At 57.8% G+C, this 22,561-nt stretch overlaps 2 protein-coding genes across 12 annotated transcripts; both read right to left on the reverse strand.

Moving 5' to 3' along the window:
- Positions 1-488: 488 nt before the first annotated feature.
- Positions 489-15,566, reverse strand: PER1 (period circadian regulator 1). Of its 11 annotated transcripts, none has more exons than XM_035299975.3 (24): positions 15,521-15,566; positions 13,811-14,160; positions 9,760-10,173; positions 9,549-9,647; positions 9,301-9,455; positions 9,083-9,204; positions 8,791-8,992; positions 8,589-8,640; positions 8,305-8,447; positions 7,866-7,944; positions 7,684-7,790; positions 7,364-7,517; positions 7,158-7,266; positions 6,938-7,069; positions 6,615-6,720; positions 6,309-6,480; positions 6,087-6,217; positions 5,683-5,862; positions 4,595-4,828; positions 3,122-3,729; positions 2,532-2,718; positions 2,149-2,338; positions 1,690-1,840; positions 489-1,291 (listed from the first exon to the last, which is right to left on the reverse strand). In XM_035299975.3, exons 3-24 carry the CDS (start codon positions 10,032-10,034, stop codon positions 1,016-1,018), a joined length of 3,864 nt encoding a protein of 1,287 aa, XP_035155866.1. In that variant the 5' UTR covers positions 10,035-10,173; positions 13,811-14,160; positions 15,521-15,566; the 3' UTR covers positions 489-1,015. The 11 variants fall into 11 exon arrangements, with proteins under 11 accessions (XP_035155866.1, XP_035155863.1, XP_035155865.1 ...); XM_035299972.3 differs by having other exon boundaries at positions 4,586-4,828; XM_035299974.3 differs by lacking the exon at positions 13,811-14,160.
- A 2,276-nt stretch (positions 15,567-17,842) lies between these two features.
- Positions 17,843-21,633, reverse strand: VAMP2 (vesicle associated membrane protein 2). The gene is made up of 5 exons (XM_002747935.6): positions 21,563-21,633; positions 20,921-21,041; positions 20,281-20,439; positions 20,147-20,198; positions 17,843-19,538 (listed from the first exon to the last, which is right to left on the reverse strand). Coding segments are annotated over exons 1-5 (351 nt in total). The 5' UTR covers positions 21,565-21,633; the 3' UTR covers positions 17,843-19,521.
- Positions 21,634-22,561: the final 928 nt, after the last annotated feature.

The following is a 22,561-nucleotide window of genomic DNA, read 5'->3' on the forward strand; positions in this document are numbered from 1 at the left end:
TAGGGCCAACTCAACCACGAGTGAGCACATGACTCCTTGTGTTCCTGAGCTACCTAGCCCGACCTGCTGAAGGGCCCTCTGTGTGGTGACCAAGAGGCCAAGGAACAGAAACACCCTCAACTACCTCAGGGCACCACAGGGTTAAGTGGGCTTCCTCTGCCTCTGCCACCTGTGACTCAGGCTGGAGCCCACCCAAGCCCTTGGCCACACATGCCTTTCATCTCTCCTTCCCAGGGAAACCCAGCTGAGGCCATGCTAGAGAGGACAGTGGAGCCTGAGCTGGGTGTGGACTCTGCAGGCTCAGCAAGGCCCTCACCTGGACAGGATGTGGGGAGAGAGGAATGGGGCTGGTCAGGGGATGGAACTGTGACCCTCACTGCAAACTTCCCAAAACGTGCTACCCTCACCCCAACCCCACACTTCATTCCACAAAGTCCTGGGCTTTTTTATCTTTTTGTATTAAAAAAGTAGTAACAGACACAAATATCAAAAACACAAATGCCATCGGCAGAGGATACAGCTGAGAACACCTGGGTCCCACCTGAGGGGCAGCACCAGGGACTCCATGGTCCACCAACCTCCCCCACCCCAGAGCAGCTAAGGGCTGGAACCCCTGGGTCCTGCTTGGGCCTCAGGCTCTCCTCCCATCTGGGGAAGAGGTGGGAGAGAGCTGTCTCCCCAATAAATAAGTGCAGCCCCAACCCTCAGGCTCAGCTGGGATATGGAGGGACCACTTCAGCAGCTTGTCAGCAACTCTGTCCAGGAGAGGGAAGGGCTCCACTCCAAAGGTAGGAGGGGACCCTCCTCTGGGTTGGGCTGCAGAGTTCTACTCTCTGTTCCCTAAGAGGCCAGAGGCAGCCCTTGGATCCTGGGCTGGTGATGGGGGTCCGGCCCCCTATGGTGGGAGAAGCTGCGGCAGTTTCCCACTGGTTGGTCCAGCCACATCTGAGTTCTGAGAATTGGGACACAGAAGGAAGCTGCTCATGGGCTCCTGGAGATGGTCCCAAAATGGAGTCTAGCTGGCGCTGTTTCCTGCTGTAGGTAAGGCTGGACTGGCCGAGCTCCTTCCTTCCTCCTCCTCCTCCATGGCCAAGTCCTGAGAGCTAGAGGCCTTGGCCCCAACTTGGGCCCCGGCCTCCTCGCAGCCCTCACCCTCACCACTGCCGCCACCACTGCTGCCTTGCTCGCCTCCACCCTCCTCCATGGGCTCCAGCCCCAGTCCATCCAGCTCGAAGAGTGGGTCATCAGGGTGACCAGGGTCTTGGGTGCTGCTCCCACAGTCCACACAGGCCTTGGTGAGAGAAACAGATACAAGGGAGTCAGATGGGGTCCTCACGCTAACCTGCCTGCCTAGCTTCCCACCCCCAGCCCAACTGTGCTTCCTGAAATGTACTCCCAAGCAGCAGCAGTCCACATAGATGCACCTGCAGGCCAACAAGGTTGGGAAGTGCCTTGTGTCCTCTACCCAGATGCCATTACAGGACAGTCACAATGCATATTAATATAGGATAGGCTCAGGAAAGTTCTGCTAAGACTCATGTGACTTAACATTCTATAATACACAGCAAATGTGGAATCAACATTCTTCAGAATTAATGATCCAAGGCCACTGAGATCAGCTCTTAGCCTGGATTCCTTGAACTTGAGCTCAATTCTTTCTTCTCCTCTGTCCCAGGCTTCTCCTCTCACCATCACATCAAGAGCCCGAGGCAGCTGGCCCTTCCGGACCCAGGAGTGCACAGCGCCCAGTTCCCGCCGCTGGTCCTCTGAAAACCGAGGCTGCTGCTTCTGCATGGCTCGGAGCCGCTCCCGATCCTGCTTCAGTACAGAGGTCATATCCCTGGCAGAGAAGGGGTTCAGAATGCAGAGGCTGGGATCTAGCACCCAGACCACGGCCCGTGAAACTGGCATTCTTCCTCCACTGCAACTCTCACCTCATGCTCCTCCCCTAAACCCAGGCTATGGGAGTTCAAGGCTTCCAAGACCAGGAAACCTGCTCTCCTCCTGGGAGGAACTAGTAATAGGGCTTCAGGGGGCAGGGAGAATAGGAACCTTCTATCCTACCCAGGGCAGAGCCAGCCCCCAAAAAGAAAACTGCCTCCTACTACCTCTGACAGGGAGGCGAAGGAGGCCTCTGAAATGCCTCACCTGGAGGGCACCTGGTAGGTCATCATGACACGCTGATCAGCATTGGCCATAAGCAGCCAAATGGGATCCTGGAGCACGTACTTAATCACCTGGTCCCCGGGCTCAGCCTCCGCCCGAGCAGCCCCAGCCTCTGCCTCGGAAGAGTCAATGCTGCCAAAGTATTTGCTTGTATGGCTGCTCTGGCTGCTGCCTGTGAAGTGGGGGACCAACCAGTGGAGTCAGGCTGGCCGAGAGCCCACTCCTGGGGCCTCACAAGGCCTCCCTCAAAGGCCACATGTCCAACCCAGTGGCCTTAGGAAGCTCTGCCAAGATGGGGCCTGGCCTCCCTGCTCCCCAGTCACCCCCCACCCTACCCTGGGAGGTGCTGGAGGCGGGGGACTCACGAGTGATGCTGGCTGAGGTGCTGCACCCCTCATGGGAGCCTGAACCAGACCCAGAGCCCAAGCCGGAGCCTAAGGAGCCCGAGGCTGCGGAGCCTGTGCCAGAGCGTGAGTCCTCTTGCAGCAGCAGCTCCAGCAGGTCACTGGAGCCGGAAAGCGCGTCCTGATTGGAGGACTCTGTGACCTCCACCTGGAGGGGAGGGGGGCAGGGAGGGTAAGCCTCCCTTCACCTGCTCTCACTGGTCATGCGGAAAGGCACATCCAACCCAAGTGATCTCTGCTCCCCACTTCGTGATAGTAGGGCCAGGCTGAGAGAGAAGTGAGCTGGCAAAGTAGGGATGTGAGGCCAGACTCTTTCCAAGTGGCAGATGCTCTCTCAGAAGTTATTGAGATGTCCTCACCACCTGTCAGACAGGACTGTTCCTTCAAAGAGGAGGTAGCCAATTTCTGCCTCTTTCAGAAATTCAGCTGGGGTCTCCCTCCACCTTCTGGAGGCTGACACACCAGCCTGGCAGAGGCAGGAGGCAATGCAGGGTGGCAGAGGGTGGGGCTGGTGTGGTGGCTGGTGGGTGGATGCAGGGGTCAGTGCTCACCAGTCTGGCCTCTGGCTCAGCAGCCTTCTCATTGGGAGGTGGAGGGCCAGCACTGCTCCCAGGGCCCCCTGCAACGGCAGCCCCCTCAGCACGGGGGGACTCCTCAAGCTGCAGCAGATTGAGCTGGAGTGGAGAGCTGCATCTTGAGTTGAACAGTGGAGAGTCTGGGCCTCGGGGAGGGCTGGGGGGGAGGGCGGGCAAGGATGGAGAAGGGGAGTGCGAGGCAGTAGCGGGTCCTTCAGCAGGGGTCTGGGGAGCCCCATAAGGATAGCTGGATGAGGTTGGGAACAGATAGTTTGGGAGAACCAAGGCCACCATTGGGGTCACCAGAGGGGTGGGGAAAGCAGCCTGGGGCACAGATGTGGGAGCCGGGGGAAGAGGCTGGGGGCCTCCTCTCGGGGAGAACACTTGGAGAGGGTAGGGCTGGACAACTGCTGGGAAGGGGGTAGTGGCTGGTGGGGGGGGCCAGGGGGTGGAGGGTGGTACAGGTGAGGGGTGTGAGACATAGCAGGGGGTTTCAGCCCGGGGGTTCTGGTGGTGGCGTGAGCGCTTGGCTTTGGATCGGCAGTGGTGTCTGCGGCTTTGGGGTGCAGGGCTGTGGTGGCAGCCTGTGGAGAGAGACTAGGGTTAGCAAGGGCCTCAATCTAGGGTTAGTGTCCCTACTACCCACACTGCCCTGACACTCTGACCAGGGAGAGGACAGGCCAAAACCCCAGAGAGCACAGCTCAGCCCACACAGAATGCGGGGCTCAGGAAGTGGGGCACCTTTAGGGAAGAATCACAGGAGGCAGGGACAAGGGGATTTATTGAGAAAGGAACAAGGGCAGGGAGAGGTTACATGAGGGGTCGAGCTGGGGCTGTGCGCAAGATGGAGGCGCACTGGCAGATGGAGGAGGCAGGGCGGGTCCATGGGCGCATGGACAGGTGGCTCTGGTCCATCCACCAAACTCCTGCAGGCACTGCCATCTTAGGCGTTCCTCCTGCCAGGCGAGGCTGTGTTCTGCCTAGCGTGCGATGCGGTGAAGAGGGGGGCTGGAAGGCCTGGCCCTGAGTCCCACATCTGCCTGCAGGGTGTCTCCCTCAGGCACTTGGAGGGCTGCCTTCCATCTGCCCTTGAAGCCCAGACCCCACCCAGAGTTGGCCTAGTCTCTTCATCAGTGACAAAAGCAGGCAGACTTCCTGCCCCTGCCCCAGGCCTCAAATGGCTTACCTGGAACATAGCACCTCCGCCTGCCTGTCCCAATGCCATCCCCCCAGGCTGCCCTCCTGTGGCTGCAGCCCAAACCCCTAGTGAGGAGAAGCTAGTGTTCTGCCTAGCGTGCGATGGGGCCAGTCCCTAGGCAGGGCCAGAAGCAGCACCAGCCTGGGTCCCTGGAGCAGAAACACCTCCCTTAAGATCTACCCCCTGACAGTCCAGTCCTAAACTGGGCAGAGGGCAGGCTCCGGGAGGCCTCGGGTGGCTACCTCGCTCACCAGGGGCAGAAGGGGCTGTGGAAGAGCTGTCCAGTCCACGCAGCCTGCCCAGGTCTCGGAAGCGGCTGAGGAAGGCTTGCTCTTCCTTCTGTGTGTGCAGGGACAGCACGGCCTTGGTCAGCCCCACTGGACGGTAGGCATCTGGGGCTGGGTCAGGGGCTACTGTGGGGCTGGGGGCTGGGCTGGGGGCTGGGCCTGGGGCTAGGCCAGGCAGGTCCTCCATCATGATGATGTCTGAGGAAGATGAGACGGGGAAAGGTGATCAGAATCACCTTGGGGTCAACACATCCACACCACACCCTCCCTGTCCCATAGCCTAGCCAACCCCTGGCCCTGCCCCACAGTCAAGCCTAGTCCCCATGTACATTTCTTGGTCTCCTCTCTGCCAAGGGCTGGCCCTGGGTCCTCCTTCCTCTCCATGCAAAGCTGTCCCAGGAGAGCAACAGATACTCAATCCCCTCCCCTGGCTACTCCCTGCCAGGAACTCCACTGGGATGACCCCTTCAAAGCTCTTGATGGAAGGGAAGCCCACCCCTTGGCCTTCCCTCACACTTTTTGTTTTGTTTTGAAATGGAGTCTCTTTCTCTCAGGCTGGAGTGCAGTGGTATGATCTCGCCTCACTGGGACCTCTACCTCCTGGATTCAAGCAATTCTCCACCACGCCCAGCATTTCACCATGTTGCCCAGGCTGATGTTGAGCTCCTGACCTCAGGTGATCCTCCCACCTCAGTCTCTCAGTGCTGAGATTACAGGCCTGAGCCACCATGCCCAGCCCCTCAAACATTTTCAGGGTCAATATCCAAAGACCCCTCAGGGGTCTTCAGTTTTCCTCACCTTGAGACCCTCTGTGGTCAGCACCTCAGGGCAAACCCCTACCCCAGACTTTGTGTTTCAACTGACAGTAACAATACAAGAAGCAGATCAGGGAAGGGCAAAGCCAAGAAGCCTGGTGGGGAGGGGAGAGCGAGAAGCCGTAGCCCCAAGCTCCGGGCCAATGAAGGCGCTGGAGGGTAGGGAAAAGGCAGGAGGGAGCTCTAGCTGGGAGACCGGTGGAGCCCAAACACTGCCCCCCAACTCCACGCCCATACCCGACTCCGGGAGCTTCTTGTCTCCCACATGGACGATGGTGGAGCTGAAGCTACACTGACTTGTGGCGGACACCACGCTCTCCGCCTTATTGGCCAGGGTGAGCGGGCTCAGGGTGCCTCCCACCACTGGCTCCTTCCGTGGAGTGGCCCCCTCCCCAGACAGCACTGCTGACGGCGGATCTGTGTGGAGAGATGGTGCCAGTTACCATCCCCACCCCCACCAGGTCAGGAGAGAGGAGCCCAGAGAAAAGGGGGAGGAGGGGTTGGTGGTAGGGAAGAGGCTGGAGACCAGGAGGCTGGGGAGGAAGGCAGGGCAGAGCAAGAGTCCCAGAAGCAGAAAGGAACAGACACAAGGCCACCAGGCCAGGACAGAGCAGTGGGAGCAGGGGGCACCGAGTCTTTACCTTTCTTGGTCCCCACAGGGACTGGGCCTGTCCTTTGCTTGTCATCATCAGATGCTGAGGAGGTGGTGTAGGAGGAGGAGGAGGCACATTTACGCTTGGTGGTGCTGGGGATGTTGCAGCTCTCCAGGTACCTGGTGATGGATGCAGCAGAGGGCATCAGGGCAGGGCTTGGGGTGGGCAGGGTTAGGGCCCGAGCTGGGGGAGATACCTGGCAGGCCTTACCTGAGGATGCTGTCCAGGCAGTTGATCTGTTGGTAGGAGGAGCTGGAGGCCTCTTTCCTCTCGGCCTCCTCAGGGGCCAAGGCTAGTGGGGCCTGGATGGGAGCAGGACCTGTCTCCAGCTCTGGGTCTGGGGATTGGCAGGGAAGGGTCTTGGCCTTGAATGTGCCTGTAGCTGGAACAAAGAGAGAAAGAGGAAAATGGTCTTAAGCCCACATGGGAAAAAACAGCAAATGGGTTGGGGTTAAAGGTCAGGGGACCCCCCCCCCCAAAGTCTGTCTCTCCACCCACACCTCCTCACCAACTCACCAGGGAGGCGGGTCCGGGGCTGAGGCCAGGCCCGAGACTCAATAAAGAGCTGCTGCCCCTGGTGCTTCACCAGATGCACATCCTTACAGATCTGCTGGAAAGTCACCTGTGGGGCATGGCCAGTGTCAGGGGCCAAGGGCACAATAAAACAAGGAGGTACCAGTGGGGAAGCACAGATGCATTGATGGGAGCAGGACAAGAAGGAAAAGGCAGGAAGGAAAGGGAAAGTGAGGATTGAGCCAGGCTCTGGGACTGGCAATGCTGATTCCAAGGAGGAGAAAGGAAAGAATGATCAGAGGGTGAGGTGAGAGCAGGTTACTCACTGGTGCAGGAGGCCCAGGTCCCTCTGCATCACCCCCGTTGCTATCACTGGAGGAGCCAGGGCTGTGGAGAGGGCCTGGGGATGTCATAGGGCCAACTCCAGAGAAGCCTGTGGAGCTGGGGCTGTGCACAGGCTGCAGCGGGGAGAGGGCAGGTCAGATGGCTCCATGCTCCTTCCCATCCCCTTCCTCACCTCCCAAGCTCCCTCTCCAATATTCTCACCTGCAGCAGCAGCCGGTGGATCTGCTCTGACAGCTCCTGGATATCAGTGTCCAGGGGCAGAACTGGGCTGGGGGCCGGGGGAGTGAACACGTCCTCATTGAGGGGAGCCCTGGAGAGTGGGGAAGAGTAAGTCCAGCCCTGGCCCAGTCCTGCCCCACCCTGCACTGCCCTATCCCCAATGCCAGCTCAGGGGATGGCCCACTTACGTGCGAACTTTGTGGCGGCCCAACACGAAGGCTACCTTGCGGCTCCAGGGGTGCACAAAACCAGCCCAGCTAGTGTCCATGGTGACATATTCCCCGTTGCGGGCACAGAAGCGGATAGGGGAGTGGTCAAAGGGCTGGCCCGCCAACTGCAGGACTAATGGAGTGGGAAAGGAGGAGGGGTCAAAGGGAGGGAGAGCTGAGCAAGGGGAGGCCACACTACTGGAGATCCCAGAGACAAAGGCACCAAGAAACACAACCACAGGAGGAGCCGTTCAAAAGCTCAGGACAGTGGTAAGGGCGACGGGGTGAGAGGAACTCACTCTTCTTGTGGATAGCCAGCATGAGAGGTCGGTCTTCAGGATGCAGGAACAGGAGCACGGGGGCCCCCAGGAGGTCCTGGGGCAGGTAGCCCAGCAGTGGGGCAGCCCTGGAAGCCAAGGGTGTCAAGAGTGGCCATGGCCTCAGCCCTAGCGCCCTCCTCTCCTCCAGGCCCTACCCTCACCTTTCATCTACATCCTGGAAGAGGCAGCTGGGTGTGTGCCTCGTAGTGAAAATCCTCTTGTCAGGAGGTATCCGAGGAGCTAAAGCACAGAGAGTGGAGAGTGTGGTCATGGCCCAACTCCTCAGCCCTCCACTCTGCCTGGGCCCAGGCTGGCTGACAATCTGTCACACAGCTCTGCCCTGGGCACTAGCTGCCCACACAGTCTGCCCTGTGCCAGTAATACAACGGAAAGCAAGCAAGGCATTCTTCTCTGCCCTCCTCTAGCTCAGGAATCTTATTCAACTCTCCCTCCAAAAGAAACACAAATCCTTATCCTTATAATAGCTTTTCTTGTTACAAAGTTCAAAGGGTCAGGCTCATGCCTCCCATGTTCATGTTTGGCCAGGAGGAAATGTCCTTTCTCCCAACCCCTACCAGACCAGACCCCTGACCTGCCCACCTTCGTAACCCGAGTGGATGCGTTCTGCAATGAGCAGGCAGCATGGCTGTGCAGGCGCCCCATCTGAGACCCGGATCTTGGTCACATATGGGGTAAGGCGGAATGGCTGGTACCGAGGCCCTAGGTCCCGGTCAGGACCTCCCCTAGCAAGGGAGAGAAGAGCATTAGGGACTTTCAAAAGATAGCCACTGAATCCTCCAACCACCAGGTCCCAGCATACATAGCAAAGGCACTGGGGAGGGGTTAGGAGGTGGCAGAGGTCTGCTCCCGCTCCCCTCACCTACCTGATACGACAGAAAACAGACTTCTCCTGGGTGAAGTCCCTGAGGCCTGAACCTGGGACAGACAGGAGAGCAGTGAGGACAGCCCCCTGCCCCTTCTTTAGGCTGTGAAGAACTCACTAAGGGAAAGTTTTGGTCCCCTGGCTCCATAGCAGGAACGTCCAGGGGCTGCTCATACCTCCCCGCAAGCGCTTGGGCACCTCACCTGCAGAGGCCCCAGTGCCCCAGGTGGGCAGGCGAGACGGAGCAGTGGAACCATAGAAAACTCCCACATCCTGGGGAGCCAGGAGCTCGGAGAAGCGGGTACCCCGGAACACGTCTCGCTTGCAACGCAGCAGGATGGCTGCCTGCTCCGAAATGTACACAATTCGGCCCGTCAGGAAGGAAACAGCCACCGAGAAGGTATCCTGGCAGGAAGGGAGAGCAAGAGCAGATGCCAGAGCTGTGGGAGAAGGGACAAGGGTGCATGGGGATGGGGAGGCCAGGATGCCACTGACCTGGTTACGAAGTGTGTACTCAGACGTGATGTGCTCCAGCTCCTCCAATGTGTAGGTGGACATGTCCATGGAGCAAGGCTCGCCCTCCTCCAGACTCCACTGCTGGTAGTATTCCTGGTTGGCTGCAGGTGGAGGCAGTGCGAGATTCAGGAAGGAGACTGCCTCAGCACAGGAGCCAGGCCCTGGCCATTCCTTCCTTCCTGGGCCGCACCACTTACCCTGCACCTGCTTGACACAGGCCAATGCGTACTGCAGTGTGGCCAGGGTCCCAGAGCGGCCCTTGCCCCGGCGCTCTGGCGGGAGTCGAAGCTTGAGCTCTCGAAGTGCTGTCATGAGTTCCTTCTGGGTCCTTGCCCGGGCTGACTGTTCACTGCTGCATAGCCCACAGGGAAGAACAAAATAAAGACATTAGCCCCAGAGTGTGGCCTCGGCCCCCAGACCTCTTCTCCAGCCTCACTCAACATACCTGCAGCCACTGGTGGATGGATTGTCCTGCTCTGAGCTGGCACTCAGGAGGCTGTAGGCGATGGAACTGCTGGGTGGGGATGGGCTCTGAGAGTTTGTGCTAGGAGACAGCAACAGGCAGTTACAGGCAGGGCCAGCAGCGTGAGGCCTGTCACCCAGCGCTGCCTGCTCGCAAGACCATTCCTAGACCCAACATACGCATCCATACATACCTCTTGCTGCTTTCAGTGGTCTCCAGCAGGGCTGAGTCCTTGCCGTTGCCTGAGGAGGAGCTGTGTGAGCTCCGTTGAGACGCACCCCTGGACTCATGCCCATTGGACTCATTGCCGCTTGAACCATTGCTGTTGGCATCGGTGTCATCAGCCAGGCTGGGGCCTGGGCAAGGCCGGTGCTGTGGAGGCCCAGGGGATGGGACCCCTCCAGGACAAAAGGATTCTCCAGGACTGGGGTCCCCTCCTCCATCCGCCCCTTCTAGAGGGCCACTCATGTCTAGGCCATGGGGAGAACAGAACAGGGAAAGCGGAGAGGCCACCACGGATGCAGGAGGGGGCCTGGAGGCCTGGCTGCGGGAATGAGGTGGAAGATCTAAGTCTCTGAGGATTGAGAAGTTCGATCACAGCCGGTACCTGGAGAGGGAGATCAGGAAGCAGGGCTTGCAGAAAACTGGTTTGTTAACTCCAGAGCACCTGCTGGCTTCACTCAGACCTTCCCGGCCTGGCGTCCCGAAGGACTGATGGGAGTGAGACTCAGGCCTGGGGCTTCCAATGGGGAGTCAAGTTGTTTCCTGTACCCTTAAGAGGGCTGCAAGTGGGACAGGGTTCTCTGGGGCCTTCCTTCACATCCCCTGCCACCCTGACCTGAGCAGTCAATGAGAGCTATGGCTGTGGGCAAAAACCTGGACACTTTCCATTCCCAAGTTCCCATTAGGCCTCCACTCTGCCTGGGCCTCCAAGGCCTTGGAGGACGGGTGAGCTGCTCGCCTCCTATATTTAGGCCTCCAGACTAATTTTATCTGGGGGCGGTGCCACCCCCGCTGCACATGCGCGCCGATGTGCGGGGGAGGGGGGGCACCACGCGCTTCCGCCGCCGCCGCGGTCGCCAGGGAAACCAACGTCAGCTGCTGAGCTCAGCGGTTGCTGAAGGGACCACTGGAGGGCGGGAGGAACGACCCCTCCCCCATTTCCCAGCGGAAGTGGGGGAACAACCCGCCCTCACACTGGTGGGCGCGGCTGGGGGGTCACGCATCCATTACCTATTCCCAGTCCCGGGATGGCTCGGGGCCATACAACGTGGGACGGTCTATTAGGATTCCAGGGTTGGTCCTGGCTTCTCTAGGACGACGGAAACACAACGGCCACCGCCTTCGGCGCAAAAGCCCCTCAACCTGACTCTCTCTCCTGGATTCCAGTCATTCTGGTCAAGACAACACAGCCTTTCCTTCTTTAGCTCCTGCCCAGCTTCCCGACCACGAGGACCGAAACCGGCAACCTGCCATCGTCAAGGACCCGAGGATCCTCTCTCCTCAGTCCCCTACTTTTCTAGCCAGATCCTCACCCCAAACCTTGGGCAGAAGACGCACAACAGCCAACAGATAGTTCTTCCCCTACTCCCCGTCCAACCACACCCCCACTAGTGAGCATTTTCTGAGCGCCAGGGGAAAAGGGAAGGTTGTGGCCAACAGCAGGAACTACTGCTGGGAACGGGATGTTCCAGTCCGAAGAGGGCTGACATCACAGGCGGCGCAGAGCCAGGGACTGGAGAGCAGAGAAGCGGGGAGCGCCGAAAGCCTAATGGGGTCCTGGTGCAGGGGCAAACCCGGGGCCTCTCTAGTAACGAACACGTCAGCTGAGAGTCGGCTGTGGGGCCGGGAGGGCTGGGACGGGGAGGTGGGGACAAAGCTGGAGGTAAGGTGAGCGAGTCCAGAGTGCGGACTCCCAGTGCAGCATTTTGAGAAGCACTTCGGTCCCCAGGGGCAGGAAGAGGGTTGGCAGCGGTTAAGGACGACGGTGTGCCCTCTGACTGCCTGGGCCCAAAGCAGCCCATCAGATTGGAAGTGGCAGCAGTCCGGCTCAGGAAAGGAGAACGGCCCCAGGATGGCCACGGAGATGCCTACCTGGTCGTAGGGGTGTCCTCCGTCTGCCTGCCCGCCGCCGCTCCAGCCCGCAGCCGAGTGGAAGCTCCGCTGGGCGGGGAGGCGGGTTGCATAATGCCGGGCACTGCCCCCTCATTGGCCTCTTGCCGACGAAGCCACAAGCCCCGCCCCCGATTGGCTGGGGATCTCTTCCCGGCGCCTGATTGGCTAGTGGTCTCCACTAAGGTCAGGGCTGTGTCACACACACGGGCGCACGTGGACCTGGGTGCTGGTGCTGGGCTGAAGAGCCCCAGACACCGCCCAGCCAATGGGCGCAGGACGCTTGCACAGTGAATAATGGAAGGGAGGAGAGGGGAGGTTTGCTGCCCCTCTTTAGGGAAAATGCCCGGGCCAGTGTAGGTGCTCAAGACATGTCTACTTGAACGCACTAGCCTTGCAGAACACAACATCTTGGCATCTTCGCCTTTCCAGGGGTGCGGAAAAGTAATGGCCCTGGGAGTTAGCCACGCTGGATGAGATGACTGGTCCTTGAGAGGAGGGGAAGAGACAGAAACCTAGCTTGGCCTTTCCTGGGTTCCTGTCCCAACCAGTGTTCCCTTCCAACCTTCATTCTACATAATGAAGCCCTTTAACTGAAGCACTTCCCCTAACACTTCAAATCCTGGGAAAGGACAGTTAAGGGTCCACTTGTGATTGGTGGGTGAGTGTGGGTGGAGGAAGAATGCAGACAATGGAAGGGGCGGCCAGAGCCAACAGTGGCTGTGAAGGGAAACAATGGCAGGTGCTTCTATGGCCACTCAGAGAAAAGGTCTCCCGGCAGCCTATGTGGTATCTACTACTTCCCTCCAGAGAAGTTAGGGCTGCTCCAAAAGTGGGGGCCAGGAAGCCAGGACTACAGAGAGACAAAGGGGATGGCAGAGAGAAGAGGCCTGCTGGGACCCTAGACAGAGAAAGGTGGGATGGCAAGGGCTTCATATTCCCACTGCTTGGAAAAGAGAAAGTCAAGCTCCAGGGGCCCAGCAGGAACGTCGTGTCTCATTCACTGTACTCTCCAGAGCCCAGGACAGGACCTGACACATGGCAAGTGATCAATAAACATGATTTTTTTTTTTTTTTTAAACAAGGATAGGTTGGGGAGGTAGGGAAAGAGCATCAACAGGAGAAAGGGCACTGGGAATTCTAATTATTTTAAAGAGAGGAGAGAGCAGTCCTAGAAAGAGAACAGGGACACGATTTGTCACCACCTAAAATGCTAGTCTGGGCCCAGGAGAGCTGCAGTTACACAGCCCCTCCATCCAGGATGGTGATGAGTAGTTCCTTGCAGGGCTCCCTGGAAACGTGGGTAGTAGATGAACAGACCTCCAAGCAGCTGCTGACATAATCATTGTGGGGGCACTCCCCTCACTGTCACGTGGCCTAAGCTTTCCTGAACAATGAGGGGAGGGTGAAGGGGAGGTCTCTGTGGAAAACCTGGGATAAGAGTGTGCTATAAGTTAACCCGGAAAAATCAAAACAGAAAAACAAAAGATTCAGGAACCTGGATTCTCGGTCTCCTCTCCCTGAAAATGATCCTCCCCACCCCAACTCATATTGTGGCCTTGTCCCTGTCTCATGTGCAGACACCTCTTTGCTGGAAACATGTTTTTTCGGCCTCCTTAGGTGTGATCTCCCCTGACCCAGGTAGTTCTTGCTCTCCTGCCTCTATCTGCCTGTCTTTTGCATAGACAAAAGGATCCAGCCCTCCAGCGGCCCCTGCTTGCTCCCAAAGCCCTTGTTGTCCTGCTTGTCCGTCCCTACAGTAACCAGGCCCTGCTGCCGTCAACGGAGGCGAGGGGGCGGGAGACGGCGGTGACGTCAAAGCGGAAGAAGGGGGCGGGGCGAGGCTACCGGGGAATGTGGGGCAGGGAGACTGGAGAGACTGGAGAGGCAGCGGTTTTGGGAGGCGGCCAGCTCAAGAGGGCGGCGGCCAGCGCACTTGGGAACATCATGTTCTCTTGGCTGGTGGCCCAGGACATGCACCCAGCCTGAGCGCCTCCCCCAACCAAACGACAACCGTCCTGTCCCAAAGCCAGAGATTCCTGGAGAGAGGATTAGGAGGAAGGGGGCCCCCTCCCCACACACCCCCTCCCGCCCCACGTCTGGCTCTCTTTTCAGGACTCCCGTCTACCCACCCTTCAGCTTGTTCCTGCAGCTCTGGCTTTTCCTCTCCCAAACTGTACACATCTGCTGGCATGGTACCAAAGATCCAGGGCGGAGAACTTGGAGACCCAGACTCTGGGAGAAAACACGCACCTTTGCTCCCTTCCAGAGGCCCCCTTCAGAGTCTGAATCTCTTGCTATTATGGCAGCCAGGAGAGAGGGAGGGGGGAAGGGGAGGAGAATGGGCCCCTAGGATGAGAAAATCAAACTGGAACAGAGCAAGTGGCCCAGCCTGGGGCCTGGGGCCTGGATCCTGGATCCTGGGAGAGGGCCAGAAGGGAGGAATGAGGGAATTAGGACTGCTGCCCGAAGACGAGAAGAGCTAGGAAGAGAAATGGGGCTCCATCAAAACTTGCAGAAAAACTTGAGAATGTGAGAATAGTTCCCAGCCACAGCATTCACATAACTCTCACCATGACCCAGGCGTTATGCTAAGAACTTTACATTATCTTATTTCATCCCCACAGCAACCCTGTGAGATAGGTATTATCATCCCCATTCCACAGGGGATAACTAAGGCACAGAAGTTACTAAATTTGTCCAGTGCCTCATTACATGGTCCCAAGCTCTTAATAAATGGAGCCCAGGGTTGAAATCTGAACTCTAATAACGGCTTGGCATTCTGGTATCTTACCCTTCAGGAACCTGTGAGGTGTTAACCAACCTGTAAGCTGCATTCCAGCACTGGCAAACCTGGCCTCTCAAATATCTATCCAATTCTAAGTTGGGTGCCAGGAACACAGACTCCATCCAACCCCTTTCTCTGCCTTGGGCCTGATCTCAAGACACTGTTTGCATTCCCCACACACTTAACATCAGAGCCCGTTTTCCCAGGCTCACAAAGTGCTTCAGATCACCCTAGCAGCCGTCAGTCCCCATCGGTTCCTATAGAAGCCCACTTCCTCTCTTTTCTACCTTACCTCAGGCCACTTTACCATATGCCTGGCCTGGTCGTTTCTACAGACAGATACCAGAGCACTCAGTTGGTGCGTCCCCACCTCCAGGGACTCAGGAAGACTTGCACAGCCAATCTGCACAAACCCCAACCCTATCGTTTCTCTCAGGACTCAACAGTTGCTACCCCACGTCCATTCTTAAGGATGACTCTGAGGCCTAAACCCTTCCGTTTAACATGAGAAAGACACCCGGAGCCGTAATGTGACTGGCTCTGGGTCTCACAGATTATCACACCATCCTTTCTCAAATCAGCATGTCAACCCTTTGGTACCCTCCTACTTCCCCTACCAGGGCCTCCCTCCAGCCTCAGAACCTCTGCCTTTTTCAACTGTTTAAGGCGACCACCCAAGCAGCAGTCACTGAAACATCTTCCCCCAGCTCTCAAGAGTCCCGTTCCGTACCTCCCTAGGAGCAGGGGCTCCTTCAGTCCCGACCTGAGAGGGAGCTCCCTCAGGTCGTTGAGGGTTTCCAAGCCCTTCCCCCCGGGCAGTCAAGAGTCCAGGGACTCTAGAGGGGCGAGGGATCTGATGTCATTAACTCCCACCCCGTCTCTCTAGACCTGAGTTCGCGGTCCCTATTCTCCACAACCATCAGAGCTCCCACCGCGGCTACCACACATTTGCATGATCCCCCACATACTATTTAACATCCTTCCCGACCGACCACACCACCCTAGAAAAGCCCACATCGACCGCCCTCATCTCTCCCCATCCCCGGGCACTCACCGCTCGCTGCGCACTCAGACTCCAAATTTCTTCTAGGACTTCTAACACTGCACGGGGCTCCTCCAGACCCGCCTAGCGGCCAGGCTACCACGCCCCCCAAAGCTTATTGGCTTAGGGGCGCCGACCCATGCCCCGCGCCGCGTGCAGCTGCCGGCCCCCGCACAGTCTCTATTGGTGTCTCCGATCGCCGTCCTCTTCTCATTGGTCAGCAGGCCAACCGTCGGGGGCTGGGGGGAGATACACGTGCAAGAGGGACCGCCCCGACGCAGCGATTGGAAGCCTGACAGGAAGCCACGCCCTATGCACTTCCGAGATTTTTATTGGCTGAGGAAATAACCCCGACCTGCCAAGATAGGTGACGTAAATGCCAGTCCCGTTCTCCAAGCTTTGTTATAGGCTAAGAGGTCTTGGAGCTGTAGGGTACACGTGCCGGCGGTCTCACGCGGCGACTTGTTTACCCAGAAGCTGGGGATTTTCCTTGACGACACACTTACCCACGGCTTCTACATCTGCGCAAGCGCGGAGAGCATGACCTGCACGTAGGCGCAGATGTGAGCGGTGGCCTCCCATAAGGCCCACTTCGTACAGAGAGAGACCCGGGCATGACAAGGACGCCTCCGGCCCTGGGTCCTTGAGGCTCCTCAAAGCTGGAAGGTGCGAGCATTAAGGTGAGGCGGTCTTCAGATCTCAGCACGGCATATTGATGACGATGAAGATGAGAGCCTCTTCCGGGTTCTCTGCGGGCCAGGCCAGGCGGTTCTCACAAACTCTGAGGAGGCCGCTTACGTCCTCCCCCTGCCTCACAAATCAGACTGAGATCCACGGGCGTTACATAATGTGTTCGCCTGTAACACGCTGGTCAGTAATGGGGCTAAAACTTGAACCCAAGTCCCCGACACCGTAAAGCAGACGGGTCTTAGGGTCGATGGGAACTCTTAAACGCGGAAGGGATTGGAGTTGGAAGTGCGAAATCCTGAGCACTGCCTGGAATGTAGTAAGACTTCTATCAAGTTGGACGTTCTGGTAATGATAGTGTACGTTAAGAATCACTGGGACCCGGACCGGGCGCGGTGGCTCACGCCTGTAATCCCAGCACTTTGGGAGGCCGAGGCGGGTGGATCACAAGGTCAAGAGATCGAGACCATCCTGGTCAACATGGTGAAACCCCGTCTCTACTCAAAATACAAAAAATTAGCTGGGCATGGTGGCGCTTGCCTGTAGTCCCAGCTACTCAGGAGGCTGAGGCAGGAGAATTGCCTGAACCCGGAGGCAGCGGAGGTTGTGGTGAGCTGAGATCCTGCCATTGCACTCCAGCCTCGGTAACAAGAGCGAAACTCCGTCTCAAAAAAAAAAAAAAATCACCCGGACCCTAAGAACCTCTGCATCAGAATCTCCAGGGGAGGGGCCTAAAAAATTTTTATTATTTATTTAGGAGTCTTGCTCTGTTACCCAGGCTGGAGTGCAGTGGCATGATCTCAGCTCACTGCAACCTCCACCGCCCAGGTTCAAGTAATTCACCTGCCGCAGCCTCCTGAGTAGCTGGGCTCACAGGCGTGCACCACCATTCCCGGCTAATTTTTGTATTTTTCAGTGATAGGCTTTCACTGTGTTGGCCAGGCTGGTCTTGAACTCCTGACCTCGTGATGTGCTCACCTAATAGTGCTGGGATTACAGGTGTGAGACCCCGCGCCCGGCCACTCACTGTTGAAGCTCCTGGGGACAGGGATGCTAAATTCAATGTGGGGTCTAGAGTCACAGTCATACAACAAAGTAGAAGGGTAGTAAGTCATCTACAGGCAGCTCCACGACATCAGCTATGTCTCTGCGAGCCAATTACTTAAACCAGTATTTACTAACCCCGTCTGGGCGCTGACACTGGGTTAGGCACAGAGGGGAAGAGATACTTCACAGAAGTGGCCAACTACTGCATCTGCTGCCGCACGGGAGCGACTGCAGTGCATCTTGGAGTTAAATCCAGGAGTATAAAGGAGTCCAACAGCAGGAACCTGCCCCAGGAAAGGGAAAGGAAAGCTGGGAACCCCAAAACGTAGGGCTCACCGGGCTTAAGAGACACAGGAATTGGCTATGACACTTCCCATTACCAGTGCCTAGTGCCCCCCTGTGGCCAATCTGGGAATCACACTTTGCCCTGCCCAAGGTCAGGGCCTCTTGCAAAGTCCAGTCCTTTACCAATGCATCTTCTCCACCTTCCTGATAAGACCTTCGGATCCAATATTCTTCCCATTGGTTAAGAAAAGATCTTATTCTCCCCCCACAAAAAAAGATAGAGAAAACAATAAAGATCTTAGAACAGACAACACGTGGTTACTCATTACACATTTATTGTACATTTTCACAATCTGGATGCGCCACAGAATTGGGGGAATGGGGTGGGGGAAGGGGGGGCAGGGGACACTGGGATAATATGGGGGGTCTAGAACACAGCACCCCCACCCCCAGCATCTCTCCTACCCTTTCACACCACAGCTTAGATATCCCTGCTCCCCCTCCACACAAAAAATCTCGAGTGTGGGGGGAAGAAAGTTTGGGGGCCCCCCTCCCGTGGCAGGTTAAGGGACTGTACCCTCAGACCCTTAAAATTGTGCCATTTAAAAAAACAACAGACCCTTCCTCTATCACTTCACCCAATGAGAAGACAGCTCTCTCTGAGTTCAATAGCCCTGGAGAGGGGCGAGGATCCTCATTTTCCAGCAAGTCCCATACACACATTGGCAGTGACCAGTACCCCCACCCTAAATTCAGGGCAGGGGCAGTCAGAGGAGTTGGGCAGTGATGGGGGCAACACCCCCCAAATTGGGGAGGAGGGTTTTCAGTCCAACCCCCAGCAGGGGTGAGGCCAGAGATTTCAGGCAGGAATTGGGGGGATTCTCTGCCCTGCCCCACTCCTCCCCAAGGCAGTGATGACCCCCCACACACTGGTAGCCACCCCTCCCAAGAGATCAATTGTGGCCAACCCCCAACTCTCCTGGTGGGAGGAGGAGGTGGATCAGGCAGATGGGAGGGAGGGAAACCCCATGGGAATGTCAGTTGAGTGCCCCACATGAAAACTGGGGAGCAGGAATGTGGGGAAGAGACCCCAAGTGGCAGAATTATTGGTCCATCATAACATACTGAACTTCAAGACACTTACATACTAGCTGGGGGAGGGAGAGGGGGGTACAAGAGGTTTGGAAAATGAGGGTAAGGTAGGCAAACTGGACTAGAGGGCTAGGAGGAGGCAATGCTGGGGGCCAGAGCAGCCTGGTTCCCCAAAAGCCCAGGCTCCCACCAACTGCAAGTAATGTCGTGCAAACAAAAATGTAATACAAGTATTAATGGGGACTAACTCCTCAGTGAAAAAAAGAAACACAGGTTAAGAGAAGAGTGATAGAACAAAAAGAAATGGAAAGAGACTGCAGTATGCAATGATACACTAATTAACATGCTGGACGCTCCCAAAGACCTTGGGATTCTTAGGACCAAGTGGGGCCAGTCTCAGAGCCTCCTAATGGATGCAAAAAAGATGCACCTAAGGAAGCCCGGACAGGTGCTTTTCATTTTTTTTTTTTGAGGGCGGAGCACAGGGAGCATGAAGGGGAGAGGGAGGAGGAAAGGAAGGCCAGGGTGGGAGGATGGATCAGCTAAATCTGAGGGAAGGAGGAGGAGAGGAGAGGGACTATTGCATAGCAGATGCAAATGAAGGGACTTGGGGCTAGTCAGGAAGAAAGGGAAAGGAAAGGAAGGCAAGAGAGAGGAGGTGAAGGGAACCTCAGGAAGGGGTGTTAAGGACAACCGGAAAAATCTTCTAGTAATAAAACTACAAACAGACCAAATATATATAATATTATATATGTATAAATAACAGCTGGCTATTTACAGGGGGACACACAGACACACACGGATCCAGGGGAGGGGGACTGAAAGATATGGCTGAGAGGTGGAGGAACGGCTGAGGGTGGGGGGAGAGGCCCTTCTCTAGGCAGGGCAGACTCCTCGGGGATTTAAGTGCTGAAGTAAACTGTGGAGAGAGAGGAAGAAGATAAGGAAGGAGGAGAGGGGAGGAGGAGAGAAAGAGAGAGAGAGAGAAAAAAAGAAAGCAGTGTGTCAGGCCTGGCCCTGCTCCAATCCTCCCCACTCCCCAGCGGGTTGACACCCCTTCCCCTCTCTTGGCCTCAGTTTCTCCATCTACAAAGCAGGGGGCTAGACAGGTAGGTTCTGAGGTCCCTTCAACTCCATGGTATGGCCATGAGGCCACAGATGCTAATCCTCTGAGCCTCTGAGACCACAAGTTCTCAAATCATGGGGTGGTTGTCTTCCTGGTCATGTCTCAAGCCCCTGGGCCTTTCCTTTCTCCCACTCATCAGTTTCAGGGTTCTTGGACTGGGCTCTTAGGCCCAAAGGGTCCTTAATGGATACATCACCTTTCCTTTTTCCAAATGTTAACAAAAACTGTCCAGAACCAGGCAAACTGCAAGCTAAATAACATCAAAGTTTTTGGCTCTAGATGAATCAGAATTGCCATTAGCAGCTACGACTGTTTTTGGCTGAAGAGTAAAACTAGGTTAATGACCTTTAAAACCCAGAATCTACTGGGGGAACCTCCCCGGCCATTCCCACCCTACTCACCTATGATGATGATGAGGATGATGGCGCAAATCACTCCCAAGATGATCATCATCTGGGGATGAGAGGGAAGGATCAGTGAGACGAATCATGATACTCCATTCACCTGCCAGTCCCCTATCTGTCCCCACCCTTACCTTGAGGTTTTTCCACCAATACTTGCGCTTGAGCTTGGCTGCACTTGTTTCAAACTGGGAGGCCCCTGCCTGGAGCGCGTCTGCACGGTCATCCAGCTCAGATAGCTTCTGGTCTCGCTCCAGGACCTTGTCCACGTTCACCCTCATGATGTCCACCACCTGGGAGAGGGGCCCACGAGGCAGGGGGGTGTGCCAAGGCCCACCTCAGTGAGGGCAATCCTCAAACATGTGCCCACCATGCCATGCATGGAACATGCACCCTGATGCGCCAGGTTAACATGCCAAGGACACACAGAACATGCCTAGCACACCTGGGGACATGCAAGGAGCACACATCAGGGGCATGCTGCTGACATCTCAGATGTCACAGCAACACCCTCTCTCTATGGAGCCCCAGGCGCTCTGTCCATCACCAGAGCACACCTGCCCAGGCTGGCACACCCCAGGCTAGCAAAGCTGATTAACATCCCTAGTGCCCTTCCAGGTGCGTGCTGACAGGGAGACAGGGATGGGGCATGGTATCTTTGTCCGCAAACCCACAGGTGTGAAATGTCATCACTCCCAAACCAACATGGGCCCCTACACCTATATGCCAATCCCCAGGGTCTTTCCTGCTGCCTTTGACTTCCCCCACACTCACCTCATCCACCTGGGCCTGGGTCTGCTGCAGTCTCCTGTTACTAGTGAGGTTTGGAGGGGGCGCAGGGGGGCCACCCTCCCCAGCTGGGGCGGCAGGGGGGGCCGTGGCAGCAGTAGCAGACCTGAGGAGCAGGGACGGATTAAGATCCAGGGCCTGGAGCCTCCCGGCCCCACAGCCAGGGCTCCGCCCATCCACCTGTCCATCCTCGTCCCTCCAGTCCTCCTTTTCGGGAGGAAGGCCACCCGATGAAAGCCCTGGTCTCGGTCCAGCCCCGCCACCAATGGCTGCGTGACCTTGAGCGAGCCCCCCTTCCCCCGGCCTCAGTTTCCCCGCCTGTCAAATGAGGGCGACCTCATAGATGCGATAGGGGTCGACCCGAAAAGACAGGCGGCCGCGGCGACAGGGGCGGGGCGGGGCAGGAAGACACCGAGTCAGCTCCTTCCCGCGGCCGTCGCCCGAGCCGGCCAGCCCGGGACGCGGGGCTCCTCGGCCGCCTGCGCGCAGTCACCGGCTTGGGCCTGGCCCCGGGTCGTGGGGAACGCGGGGGACGCGGACGAGACCCCGGGCACTCCCCGAGGCCGGTTGCCAAGGGCGGCGGCCGGCGCGGGGAAGCGCGGCGGGGGTGGCGGGCAGCCGACTCACATGGCGGGGGCAGCGGGCGGAGGACTTGGCAGCGGCAGTGATGGCGGCAGCGGCTCGCGCTGGCTCCGACTGGCGCTGGCTGCCCGGGACGGGAAGATGGCGGCCGCGCGTCACCCGCATCCGGGCACTGCAGGCGGGGGCGGGGCTCCGCGGGAGACGCATCGGGAGCGGGGCCGGGGGCGGGGCGCTGCCGTGTTGGGGTCGTGCCGGGCGGGGCCGCGGGCCTGGAGCCCCAGCGCCGGGGTAGCTCCTTCACCACTCGAGGGACCCCAAGGTGGACTGTTGCGGCCTCCCCAAACCCACCGCCACCCGCCTCTGACCACAGCCTCCCACAGCCGCCCCCAAACTCTCCTTAGTAAGGACACACTGCAGCCCGACCCCACACCTAAGCCCCAGACCACCCCCCGCAATCGTGATCCCAGTAAACCAGCCAGCACCCCACACAGCCCAAGGTCTCTCCCCGCGCCCAGGCCCCAGCACCGAGCGACCCGCCTTCAGCACTTGGAATGGGCTGGGGTTGGGAAATCAGAGGGAGCTAGTGCAGATGCTGGGGCAATGCCAAGAGCGGGGACCCTGCTGCTCGGGTGGTGGGGAGTGAGGGAGGTTAGTCCCACCCCATCACCCCGCTCGCTGGTGGATGTCTCAGAGGAAGCCTGGGGTCCCTAGCCACTGGGTAGGAGGGTAGGAAGAAAAGATGAGGCAGGCTCTTCCCGCCCAAACTAGTCCGGGGAGCGGGGGACGGGGAGTGTCTACAGTAGGTGAGGAGGGGGCTGCCCCGCCTCACGACTGAAGTTCAGACTAGGGGTACTTAGTTGCTGGAGCAGGGCCGACGGAGGTGGGCTGAGGACCCCAAGGAGGAGGAAACAAGGCTGCCGGGAATGGTGGGTTGGTGGGGGCTGCTTCACGTGGTAGGTTGCTGGCTGGCCAAGACCTAGCTTTGCCCCAGGCTTGGGTCAGCGACCCCGACTGCAGGCGAGGGCTCAGGCTTTGGTCCCAGGC

This window comes from Callithrix jacchus, chromosome 5, assembly GCF_049354715.1.
Source record: "Callithrix jacchus isolate 240 chromosome 5, calJac240_pri, whole genome shotgun sequence".
NCBI classification, from domain to species: Eukaryota; Metazoa; Chordata; class Mammalia; order Primates; family Cebidae; genus Callithrix; species Callithrix jacchus.

Coding starts and splice junctions, on each gene's coding strand:
- PER1 (XM_035299971.3), bottom strand. CDS start 10,034: ATGAGTGGCCCTCTAGAAGGGGCGGATGGAGGAGGGGACCCCAGTCCT. Junction 3,730..4,585: donor TTCTGCCCCTGGTGAGCGAG/GTAGCCACCCGA, acceptor CTCTCTCCACAG/GCTGCCACCACAGCCCTGCA. Junction 1,841..2,148: donor ACCTACCAGGTGCCCTCCAG/GTGAGGCATTTC, acceptor CTTCTCTGCCAG/GGATATGACCTCTGTACTGA.
- VAMP2 (XM_002747935.6), bottom strand. Junction 20,440..20,920: donor CCCAGGCCCAGGTGGATGAG/GTGAGTGTGGGG, acceptor CCCCTCTCCCAG/GTGGTGGACATCATGAGGGT. Junction 20,199..20,280: donor ATTGGTGGAAAAACCTCAAG/GTAAGGGTGGGG, acceptor TCTCATCCCCAG/ATGATGATCATCTTGGGAGT.